This window comes from Hemiscyllium ocellatum, chromosome 25 (genome assembly GCF_020745735.1).
Source record: "Hemiscyllium ocellatum isolate sHemOce1 chromosome 25, sHemOce1.pat.X.cur, whole genome shotgun sequence".
In the NCBI taxonomy this organism is placed as follows: Eukaryota; Metazoa; Chordata; class Chondrichthyes; order Orectolobiformes; family Hemiscylliidae; genus Hemiscyllium; species Hemiscyllium ocellatum.
The window spans coordinates 41,362,804-41,375,970 of record NC_083425.1 but is presented as its reverse complement, the minus strand read 5'-3'; the positions used below and the strand labels follow the sequence as shown (position 1 = coordinate 41,375,970).

Genomic DNA, 13,167 nt, shown 5'->3' with positions numbered 1-13,167 from the left:
GGGGTGATTGGGTTGGTTGGTCCGGGTGTCCCAGAGTTGTTCTCTGAAACGTTCCGCAAGTAGGTGGCCTGTCTCCCCAATATAGAGGAGGCCACATCGGGTGCAGCGGATGCAGTAAATGATGTGTGTGGAGGTGCTGGTGAATTTAGGGCGGAAATGGAAGGATCCCTTAGGGCCTTGGAGGGAAGTAAGGGGGAGGTGTGGGCGCAAGTTTTGCATTTCTTGCGGTTGCAGGGGAAGGTGCCGGAAGTGGAGGTTGGGTTGGTGGGGGGTGTGGACCTGACGAGGGAGTCACGGAGGGAGTGGTCTTTTCGGAACGTGGATAGGAAGGGGAGGGAAATATATCTCTGGTGGTGGGGTCTATTTGGAGGTGACGGAAATGACGACGGATGATACGATGTATCTGGAGGTTGGTGGGGTGGTAGGTGAGGACCAGTGGGGTTCTGTCCTGGTGGCGATTGGAGGGGTGGGGCTCAAGGGCGGAGGAGATGTGGTGGAAGGCATCGTCGATCATGTCTGGGGGGAAATTGCGATCTTTTGAAGAAGGCCATTTGGGTTGTACGGTTTTGGAACTGGTTGTCCTGAGAGCAGATGCGGCAGAGACAAAGGAATTGGGAATATGGGATGGCGTTTTTACAGGGGGCAGGGTGGGAGGAGGTGTAGTCTAGGTGGCTGTGGGAGTCGGTCGGTTTATAGTAGATGTCCATGTTGATTCAGTCGCCCGAGATAGAAATTGAAAGGTCTAGGAAGGGGAGGGAGGAGTCTGAGACGGTCCAGGTAAATTTGAGGTCGGGGTGAAAAGTGTTGGTAAAGTGGATGAACTGTTCAACCTCCTCGTGGGAGCACGAGGCAGTGCCGATACACTCATCGATGTAGTGGAGGAAATGGTGGGGGATGGTGCCAGTGTGAGCAGAAGTGGACCATTTGACCGTTTAATCTGAATTCTTTTCATAAAATATTCCTTCATCCCACAATCCTGGTCAAGTCTGATGACTATTACAATTGTATGCCAAGAAGGTTTGATATTGTTTTTTACGTTGCCTGCAGCTAACAGAAATAAATTAAACCTACCCATTAAACACAAACAAATGTTGCTGGTGACAGTTTATCAGGCCACAAAATATTTAGACACACGTTCAAATTATGTGAAACATTGAAACTATTTATCATCATATCTCTTCTAATGCTTGAACTGCATGAAATAAACAATAATATTAAAATAAGATGTTGCTCTCATTTTTGCTTTGCTTTTCGAGCACTGATTTAAAGTTAAATCAACTTTTTCTTACTCCTGTTTCTTGCAATGGAGACATCCGTTTTAGCATTTGTTTGCTTTTTTCATCAAAACGTTATCTCATCAGCTCTTGGAATTGACTGCAATGAAAGGCCGAAGTGGCATTGCAAAATATTCGAATGATTTCGAGGTTTAAAAAATCGTTTTCAAGGTTCATTTGCATCTTACTAAGCTTGTTTATTAATGATTTCTTAAGCAGTATTTCCAGAGGATTTTACTTGATTTTCTGTTCTGTTCTTATCACAAGAACTATTGATCTTGTACAGCTTTTATCATCCTGAGTGAAGGTCCCTTTGCTTAAATTCCATCAGTTTTATGTACTTGAGCATTTTTGGAGCCAATATTATAATACAGCATATGAAAGTTAGATTGTTTGAGTTTAGGTGGGAATGAAATTTGAGACATAGTCTCTTTGAATACAGAAGATACAGTGGCACTACTTGGAAGAAAGAGATCTTCCAGTGCCATTTAGTGTTTCTCCCTCAACCAATGCTTTCTACGATAGGCTGATGAGCCATTCATCTCTGTTACTATTTCTATAAATTTACTGTATGTATGTTGACTCCTGCATTTGCGCCTACAACAGCACTGGCTTCAAAGGTCCTGCACTAGTTGTGAAGCACTTTGAGGTTTGCAGTGGATGTGGTTAAATGTGATATAAATGCAACATATTTTTTTCTGCGATTGGTCAGTTGTTCATCATCTGAGATGAACTAATTTATAATGGCTTTGCGTTCAATTCAGTGAATTTGCAAAGTAAGTTCATTTGGCATAAAACTATAAAAGAAGAGAGAAAGACTTAGACTATTAAAATATTTGTGCTGGTGCTATGTTCAGGGAGTTCTGGGCTGGAAGAGAAATGGGTGTTCTGTTGCTTTTGCTTTTAGTTAAACTTTTTCACCCTCCAGGAATTGATTTTTCCTTTGATAGAGGAGAAGAAACTGATCAATTGGTAAGTATCTGGTAAGTAATTAAGGTTTATTTTATTCCTAATGGTCAAAATTGTACAGCAACTCGTGGTAAGGTTTACTATATATTTATTAATATAAAGTTGAATGCAATAATTCGGTAGTTCCTGAGAATACCTTAAGGATGGCAGGATAGGTCACAGCTTCAACATGTGGCATTTCCTTGGTCTCCTTTTGGTCCAGAGTAAGCAAGTCTGCATTGAGTTATTTGAAGTTCGAGCAGTTTTGGCTCAGACTTTCAGCTGGGTGCTGAACAGCAGCTGTGATGTACCAAGCTGGAGGGAAGTTACCTGGATTTTTTTATGCATCAAGCGGTGGTCATACTTCTTTGTGTTAGATCATTTGAGCTAGTCAGTGTTTAGGGACAAGAGACACCAATTGAAGTGAGTAAGGAAACCCAGAGTATAGGAACACAGGTACTTCAGCCTTGACTGTTGAGGTTCTTGCACCTTGTTTGGATGAAAGAAAGGACTGCAGAGAGGATGGGATAATTGACTGTAGTGCCATGGTACAGAAATTCACTTAAAGGTGCATGGTAAATTGTCACGAGGCAGTATAGTGAGGTGGATTGACAGTGTGCCTTGGAGCAAAGAGCTTGAGTCCATATTGCTGCATTGCCTGCCAGGGGTTGGGGTGAGCAGGATCCAGATGCTATGTCAATATCAGTGACATATGCAGGAAAATGAAGGAAATTCCGCATAGTCAGTATGCAGAATAAGGTGCCATATTAAGAAGCAGAACCTGAAATGCCATAGTCTCTGCGTTATTACTTGAGCCATGTGCAAGTTTGCATTGGGCAATCAAATTGGAGAGATGAAAGCATGACCAACAGGCTGGTGTGGGAGAAATGGGTTCTAGAGGCATGACACCAGTATTGGAAAGGTTGGGGTTTGTATCGATGGGACAGTCTCAATGACTAGGGAAATAGAAATGATTTTCAATCGAACAATGTGGGCAAGGAATCAAATTTGGGAAGATGTGATTAATCTTAGAGTCAAGGCCAAAGAGATTTCTATTCATATGGGAAATGATAGATTGTGACAGGAAGGAATAGAGAGTATGAATCTTAACAGTTAACCAAGAGATAAGACTACAATTTACAAATGGAGGAAAAGGATGAGGAAACATATTTTTAAAGGTGAGAGGAGAGAGATTTAAAAAGGACACAAGGGGCAACTTTTTTCCGCACAGAATGTTTTGTGTGTGGAATGAACTGCTCGCGAAAGTGGTGGACAGTTACAACATTGAAAAAGCATTTGGTTAGGTTCATGAATAGGAAAGGCTTGGAGGCAAATAGGCCAAGCTCAGACAGGTGGCACTATTTTAGTTTGGAAACATGGTCGCTGAGGACTGGTTGGACTGAAGAGTCTGTTTCCATGCTATATGCCTCTAACAAAATTTAAGACTCTGTACTGGAATTATATAGCATTCAGAACAAAATTCAAGGTGGCACAGTCATTCAGTGGTTAGCACTGCTGCCTCACGTCACTAGGAACCTGGGTTCAATTCCAGCCTCTGGCGACTGTGTGGAGTTGGCACATTCTTATCGTATGTATGTGTTTCCTCCGGGTACTCCGGTTTCCTCCCACAGTCCAAAGATGTGCAGGTTAGGTGAATTGACCATGCTAAATTGCCCAAAGTGTTCAGGGGTGTGTAGGTTAGGCGTATGAGTGAAGAGTAAATATGTGGTAATAGGGTAGAGGAACGGATCAGGGTTGGTTACTTTTTGGAGGGTTGGTGTGGACTTGTTGGACCGAAGGGCCTGTTTCCACACTGTAGAGATTCTATGATCTCTTCTGTGAAAATAGCTGACCTAACAATGCAAATAGAAATCAATAAGTACCATTTGATAGCCGTTACAGAGAAGTAGCTGCAGGATGGTACTTATTGATTTTTATTTGCATTGGTACTTCCATCTTGAAAGTGCAGGATTACTTATGAATGACAGAAAAGTAGGAAAAGTTGGAATAGTGGCTTTATTTGTTAATAATGGTATGAGCACAATAGACCAGGACAACCAAGTTCAGGAAATCAAGATGTGAAAATCATTTGTGTAGAAATGATAAAAGCAAGAAGTCATTTGTGGGAATGCTGGAGAAGTCCCCGGACAATAACCTTGCAGAAGCATTGGGCTTAGGGGAAACAAATATCAAGAGCTTATCAGAAAGCTACGGCAATAATTTTGGGAGATTCTAATCCACATGTCGACTGGAAAAGCCAGATGGATCAAGGTTGCTTTGCTGAATTTGTTGAATTTCTTTCAAGTTAGTTTCTGAGAACAGCAACCTTTGGAGCTGACCAGAGAGCAAGTACTGTTTGATCTAGTATTGTGCAATGAGAGAGGTTAGTTAGTGATCCATACTGAAGATGCTGCTAGGTAGGAGTAACAATAATAAGTTGATTTTTACATTCAATTTGAGGGCGAAAGAATCGGGTCCAAGATTATTTTTGTAAATTGAAATAAGGACAATTACAAGGGCACGAAAGCAGATCTGGCTGAACTGGCAAATTAGGATAAAGGGTAGTTTAATGGAGGTGCAGTAGCTAAAATGTAAAAGGGTGTTTCAGAATCTACAACATAAATATCTAAAAAATAATTCATCTGAATATTGCATCGCTGGCTAAGCCAGCATTTTTTACCCATCCCTGGTTACCCTGGAGAAGGAAGTGGTGAGTTGCCTTCTTGAACCCTATCCATCTGCTGCCCTTGTCCTTCTGGGTGGTAATGTTCGTGGTTTTGGAAGTTGCTGTATTGCAATATAAGTGAATGTTTGTAGTGCATCTTGTAAGTGGCACACACACACAGCTGCTCCTGAGCATCAGTGGTGGAGGGATTGAAAGTGGTACCCAGCAAATAGTTGTTGGAGCTGCACATGTCCAGGCAAGAAGGATATATTCCATCATTCCAAACTTACACTTCAATGAGTTAAAAAAAATTCCAAGGGTTGAACCCACCATCTATAATTAACAAGAAATGACAAAGGTGGTATCACACTTAAAGAAAAAGCATGTCATTGTGTCAAGACCAGTGTCAGGTCAGGAAATTGGACTGAATGTAAACAGCCAAGAATGAAAAAAATATGAATGAGTTGCAAAGGTCAAGGTACAACAAAGCTAATCACAGCTGTACAAATGGTTGGTAAGAGTTTCACAGAGTAGGCATTGGTCTGGTAGATTGGAAACTTAATGGAAAATAAGGAAATGGCAGATGAATTGAACAGGTATCTTGCATTAATCTTCACTCTGTAGGATACAAGTGGCACCCCAGATGTAGTGATAAATCTGTAAATGGAAGGGAGGGAGGATTTCAGGAAACTCACAATCAGCAGCCAAATAGACCTACAGGCTGACAAGTGTCTTGATGGACTCCATCCTTTGGTATTAAGCGAAGTGATTAGTAATTTTGTAGATACATTGGTTTGAATGTTCCATGTTAGTTTAGAGGATAGCAGATGTCCTTTTTTTGTTTGGAAAGGAAAGAGACAAAGCAAGAAACTGCAATCTAGTTAGCTTAACATTTGTCATAGAGAAAACCAGCTATTATTGACCAAGTTGTAGAAGGGCATTTGCATAAGTTAAGTAATCAAGCAGAGTCAACATCTTTTGTGACAGGGAAATTATGTTTGAGGTAACAAATGCTGTGGATGAAGAGAAACTGGTGGATATGTTGTACTTAGTTTTTGGAAATACTCGATAGGGTGATACATCAAAGATTATTGCTGGAAGTAATAAAACTTAAGGTTTAGTGCAGTAGGTAAAAATGAATCTTTTTCAACTTGGCAAAATGTAACGAGAAGTATGCCACATGAATCAGTGCTGGGGCCTCAACTATTTCCGGTTATATATAATTGACTTAGATAAAGGAATGCGAAATATAGTTACCAGCACGCAGGTAGAAAACTAAGTTGGGACGAGGATACTGGTTACAAACTGTTCAATCACCGGTCTGTGGTTAACATAACATAATAGGATTGTATCAGACTTAATGACATATCATTTTGTCAAAACCAGTGGCAGATGAAAAAAATTGGATTGAATATAAAACACAACAAAGAACAAAGAATAAAATAAAAAGAGGGAAAGCTCACAGTATGAGAGAAAGCTAGCTGTAAAAATGGGTAGTAAGAGTTTAACCATGTTTAACTTTGGTCCACTAGATTTTTTTTATTCATGCGAGCTGGAAGTTGCTGGCTAGACCAGCCTTTAATGCTCATTCCCAATTTTCCAAACAGCAGTTCGGGGTCAACCACTTCGCTGTGGGTCTGGAGTTTCTTGTAGGCCAGACCAGGTAAGGATGACGATAACCTTCCTTAAAGGACATTAGTGAACCAGATATGTTTTTCCAACAATCACATTTGTGATCATTATTAAACTCTTAATTCCCGATTTTTATTGATATCAAATTCCTTCATCTGTCATGCTAGGATTTGAACCCAGGCACCCAGAACATTACTTTGGTCTCTGGCTTCATAGTTTAGTGGTAATGCCAGTAGGCCATTGCCTCCCTGGAGGGTTGACTGGAAACTTCATAATGGGAAATAAGAAAATTACAGATGAATTAAACAGATAAAGAAGAACTGTTAGATAAGTCAGTCGGCAAACATTTAGCAAATTGAGTATAATATGGGAAAATATGAAATAATCTCTTTTGGTAGAATTAAAATTGAAACGTTATTTAAATGGCAGCAGATTGCAGAACTCTGAGGTGGAGTCATCTGCGTGGCCTTATGAATCACAAGACGATTGGTATGTAGGTACAGCTAGTAATTAGGAAAGTGATCATTTATTGTTAGGAAATTTAATACAGGAGTGGAGAGGTTATGTTTCAGTGAAACCAGTCGCCGGGGATTTCACATCTGAACTGTACTGTGTTCATTATTGGTCATCTTATTTAAAGAAGGATACAAATGGATATAAACAATATAAGTTGTGCTAATATCATTAATAATAAGTAGAGCCACACTTCAACTTTTTCCTGTCATTCTATAGTAGTCCTACACCTTTCCAGCATTAAGATTCTGTTATATCTCATCCTACAGCTCTTTCTCTGTAACGGCTACCAGATGATTCTTGCTGATTTCTACTTGGAAACAGTTCAGAGAAGGTTTACAAGAGTAATATTTGGCATGAGTGGGTTTACTTCTAGGCTAGGGTTGTATTCATTGGAGTTTAGAAGAATAAGAGATGACCTGATAGCAATATGTCAAATAATGAAGGGTTTTGGCAGTGTAGCTGTTTCGTCTTGTGGAAGAATCCAGAACTAGGGTTACTATCTAAAAATTAGATGTCGCCATTTGGAACAGAAACGAGGTGAATATTTTTCTGAGGGTCATGAGTCTTTGGAACTCTCTTCCTGAACATATTAGATTAGACTTACAGCGTGGAAACAGGCCCTTCGGCCCAACAAGTCCACACCGACCCGCCGAAGCGCAACCCACCCATACCCCTACATTACCCCTTACCTAACACTATGGGCAATTTAGCATGGCCAATTCACCTGACCCGCACATCTTTGTGACTATGGGAGGAAACCGGAGCACCCGGAGGAAACCCACGCAGACACGGGGAGAACGTGCAAACTCCACACAGTCAGTCGCCTGAGTCGGGAATTGAACCCGGGTCTACAGGCGCTGTGAGGCAGCAGTGCTAACCACTGTGCCACCGTGCCGCCCACAAATAATGGAAGCAGAGTCATTGCATGTTTTGTTAAGGAAAAGGTAGATGTATTACTGTTAAGCAAGGGATTGCAAGATTATCAGGTGCATGTGGAAATATGAATTTGAGGTCACAATCAAATCAGTCATGAAATTATTGAATGACAGAACTTTGAAGCTAAATATTACTTTTAAGTCACACGTACTGGAATAATATTGAAAGCATGCCAGATAATATTTGCATAACAAGATACAACAACAAGTGACAATAACCAGATAATCTCTCAACCCTGAGTCCGACATTCTCTTAGATATGGAAGAAAGTGCAAGGTTTGTGCAGGTTTGTAGCTCAGGTTGAGGTTTAGGGTGTAGGTTTGCTCGCTGAGCTGTAGGTTTGATATCCAGACGTTTCATTACCTGGCTAGGTAACATCATCAGTGGCGACCTCCAAGTGAAGCGAAGCTGTTGTCTCCTGCTTTTTATTTATATGTTTGCCCTGGATGGGGTTCCTGGGGTTTGTGGTGATGTCATTTCCTGTTCATTCCTGCTCAAGAACAAACCACAACAAGCAGACCAAACACAGCCAGAAACCCTAACCACTTTACCATACATCAAAGAAATTTCAGAAATGACAGCCAGACTACTAAGATCCCTCGGAATTCTTGTAGCACACAAACCCACCAACACTCTCAAACAAAAACTAACAAACTTAAAAGACCCAGTATATCCCATGGACAAAACCAACGTCGTCTACAAAATCCATGCAAGGACTGCCACAAACACTACATAGGACAAACAGGAAGAAAGTTAGCCACCAGGATACATGAACACCAGCTAGCCACAAAAAGACACGACCCTCTCTCCCTCGTAGCCCTACACACGGATGAAAAAAAACCCACCATTTCGACTGGGCCAACACATCTATCCTGGGACAGGCTAAGCAAAGACATGCCAGAGAATTCCTAGAGGCCTGGCACTCCAACCACAACGCTGTAAATAAGCACATAGATCTAGATGCCATCTATCAACCCCTCGGAAAACGAATAGGAAATGACATCACCACAAACCCCAGGAACCCCATCCAGGACAAACATATAAATAGAAAGCAGACGACAACAGCTTCGCTTCACTTGGAGGTCGCCACTCATGATGTTACCTCACCAGGTAATGAAACGTCTGGATATCAAACCTACAGCTCAGCAAGCAAGCCTACACCCTAAATGGAAGGAAGTGCCACAAGGCCAGTATTGTGACTGATGAGGAAAGAAACAATCCACCTGTACTAATGTCTGGAAATTGTATAACCAAGTATGTGTTGTTCACTAATAGACTTTTCTTTCTTGTTCCAGTCATAATGGATAAATACCAGGAACAACCTCATCTGCTGGACCCACATTTGGGTAAGATAATCTATGTTTTCTGGACTGTTGAAAGGGAAGTAGCCATTTATATGTAGGAAATTCTAGCATAAATGTGCAGTCTTGCTATTTATTGCATATGCTGGCATTGGCAGTGTGATGAGTGGCTTTTTCTGTGCTTTAGGTGGATATGATAGTATGTTGTCACAATATCTGATGTAAACCTCTCATTGTAATTGACTTCAGAGACATGTCCTTGTTGAGACATCTGAATTGTAGATAGATATTATCTCCAACTTGTTTTCAGCTTATTATCTTATGGCACAGAATGAGACTGTTGAACCTGTTGTGCCTGTGCTCATTCTTCAAAACGGTTCTCCAGTTCAGCTCAACATCCCAACTATTTCTCTGCAAACCCATCTCTGCAGGAAATGTCTAACTGCCTTTTTAAAATTTCCATGGAATCTTTTCTACTATGTTTCTAATGGAGCTTTCCAGGCTATAAATATATGAAAACATCCACCAAATTCCTGCTTTTGTTATTTTGCCATTTATTTTAAATCTTGTTGCAGTTTGATGTGCACAGAGCATGTAATGAAGAAGAAGTGAGGCAATGGCCCAGTAGTATTATCAGTGGATCATTAATCCAGAAACTCAGCTGATGTTCTGGGGACTTGGGTTTAAATACCACCATAGCAGATAATGGAATTAAAAATAAAACTGGAATTGAGACTCTATTGATCTTAGTTGTTGGAAAAACCCATTTGACTCACTAATGACCATCAGGGAGGGAAATCTGCCATTCTCAGCTGATCTGACTGATATGTGACTCCAGACCCACAGCAATGTGGTTGACTCTCAACTGGCCTCTGAAATGCACCTCAGTTCAAGGGCAGCTAGGCACAGGCAATAAATGCTGGCCAGCCAATGAAGCCCGCATTCCACAAGTGTAGAAGAAAAGTGATCTATCTCAATATTTAATAGTGTTTGACTCTGAAATAGGAGTGTCATATATGTATCAAATAGATAATGTTCCCTTACGGGTTATTTATAGGGTTACTGTAGTGATTGAAATGAAGTCAGCCCACTGGACATCTCAGAATGAGTTCCCTGATTTGGGCTGTTAAACTGGTCCAATCAGGGAGCCCTGGCTGACAGAAAAACTGAAATGTCAGAGATTCTGATCACTGTGAGGGATCTGGATCAATGTCAAGGACTCTCCACGTGTGAATAAATGGTGACGGTTACTAGATACTGACTGCTGTGGAGTTATTTCAGTGGTAATGAGAGAAAAGCACGTTGCTGAAGAAAATCTTTGAGTTGGGGTAAGCATTTCTGGCATCATGCCATTATTTGGGAAGCTTAGCTTGTTTAATCCTGCTAACAAAGATAGGGTCCAGTACGTGGAAAGAATGCATTATTTTTTCAGGGCAGATGAAAATAATGAGTGATTCTCCTGACAGCTTGTGGACCCGCAACTTTTTCAGTTATTAGGGACCTAACTTTCCCCTGAGGCTCCAGGTAATGAAACTTTTCAAAAGTTGATGGATTTAATTAAGGAATATTACGACCCAAAGTCTTTTCTAATTCTAGGTGCTATAGGTTTTACCCATCAATTTGAGAACGAGGGGAATCCATTTTGGGATTTTTGATGAGTTTAAGATGATTGGCAGAAGCAGGTGACTTTGGTTTCACCCTTAATGAGATGCTGAGAGACAACTTGGTATGTGGGATTAAGGATGTAATTATGCAAAGGTGCCTACTAGCTGAAGCCCAACTGGTCTTCAAGCTGGCACTACGATTGACTTCATCATTGGACAATGTGGCGTTGGAGCATATGAAAAGTTGCAGGGTATTCTGATGGAAGTGGGCACTCTTGCTACGCTGACTGAGCGAGAGGTCCATCACCTTGAGTGAAGGCAATTCCATAACCTGACTCAGGACATATCCTGATCAGAGTGATTCTCGGTCAGCACACATCAAAACCCCAAAACAAAGCCAAGCCTCGTCAAACAGTTAAAATTTTCTTCAGGATCGTTGCTGTTGGTATGTGGACTCGACAGCAAAAGAGTCCTACTTGACCAAAATTGAATTCATCAGCCAGTATCCAGGAGAGTGCACTCCCTGTGAAGTCCACTTACACGTGGTTTTGAACCATTAAATTGCTTCACAATTTCAAAATCAGAACCAATCAAAATAAACATCTTATTAATTAGTCACCTGGATTAATTGGATGTCAATACTGATGTGGCCATTTCAGTGATCGCAGAACCAGTCTTGAACAAAATTTGCTCTGAACTCCAACCCTCGAGTTTGTCCAAGTCCTCAGCTAGATTGAGAACCTAAACCAGGGGAACCTTTACAAATTAAGGTACAACTTCCATTCTGGTCTCTTATGAGAAGCAGCTTGTTCAGTTATGACTGACTGTTGGAAAAGACTGGGCCCAAGCTTGATGGACCAAAGTTGGGTGAGAGTGATTCACTTTGACTCAACATTGTTCAAATAGAAAATGGCTGCCTGAGTAAAATCCTAACTAAATATTTTCATTCCGCACTAGGTTAAATCTGACCTATAAAACACCTTGCACATTGACCAGGAAGAAATTGAACGATTCTCCAAGGCTTGTCCAGTGCTATTAGTCTTAGGGGCAAAAGTAGAGGCAGAAATCAGAAGCATGGGAAGCAAGTAATCATCAAACCAGTCTGTTTTGCAGAATGGGAAGCACCGCACATAACGATTGTGAAGCCCAATGGGTCGGTTTGCCTTTGTGGGCATTTTAAACAAATTCCACTCCGTAGCTGGATAAATACCCACTCCCTTGCATTGAGGATTTATATGCAAAGCTGGTGGGGAGAGCTATCCTTCATGAAGCTGTACATTAGTCAAGAGTGCTTGCAATTGCAGTTGGATGAGGATTCCCAGATGAATGCTACTGTTAGTACCTATGAGAGTTTGTATCAATATACGAGACTGCCATTTAGATATTGTCAGCCTATGGAAATTTTAAGTGGATGATGGAAAACATTTTACAAGTGAACCACAGGTTGCCACTTATCTAGATGACGGACTTAGAAAATTTGGACACAGTCCTTAGACATTTCTTCCAGGTGGGTGTATGCCTTAGGGCAAAATGTGTATTTCAGGCATCCCAATTGACCTACTTCGGCTACAGAGTCGACAAGACTGGGTTACACACCCATTGGAAGATAATTTGAGGGCAATCAAAGATATCCCAGCTCCCACGCCAGTACTAGAGCTTAGGTCTTTCCTTAGGCTGGTGAACTATTATGGAAAGGTCATACATAACCTGGCCGCCATCCTAGCACCTTTTGCATCAACTCCTTAAAAAAATGTCAGCCTTGGAAATGGTCGCACAGCAAAGCCATAACCTCCAGGGAAGTGAATAAACAGCTATCACCTTTCAAGGTGTTGGCACACGATGATCCCAAGTGAGATCTGGTATCCCCATGCGGCATCAGGATAGTAATAGCTCATAGATGGCCAATGGAGAGGAGTGCCCGGTATGCATCCAGGGCTTTGGCTAATGCAGAGTGGAAATACACCCAGATAGTGAAGCAAGGTTTAGTGGTCATATTTGGAGTCAGGGAGTTCCACCAATACCTTTACTAATTTATAATAGTAACAGACCACAAACCCTGCTAGGTCTTAGAGAGGACAAGGCAGTGCCATCCATAGCTTCAGGCTGAATTCAGGAGTGGGCTGGAATACTAAATGTGTATAATTACAAGTTGGAACACCATCCGGAGGCAAAGTAGGAAATGCGAATGCCTTTAAGCTGCCTCCCGCTGGTACTGCCACTGGACGAGTCAATAATGTTTTTAAATTCTCTGGACGCACTTCCAGTCACAGTTGACAATATCAGACTTTGGAC

At 41.3% G+C, this 13,167-nt stretch overlaps 1 protein-coding gene across 1 annotated transcript in view; it reads left to right on the top strand.

Moving 5' to 3' along the window:
- The window catches only part of tbcd (tubulin folding cofactor D), a 281,039-nt gene that overhangs the window by 14,260 nt on the left and 253,612 nt on the right, over positions 1–13,167 (top strand). Inside the window, exon 2 of the mRNA XM_060844252.1 lies at positions 9,266–9,316. Within this exon, the coding sequence (XP_060700235.1) occupies positions 9,266–9,316 (51 nt within the window). The remainder of the gene's footprint in view (positions 1–9,265; positions 9,317–13,167) is intronic.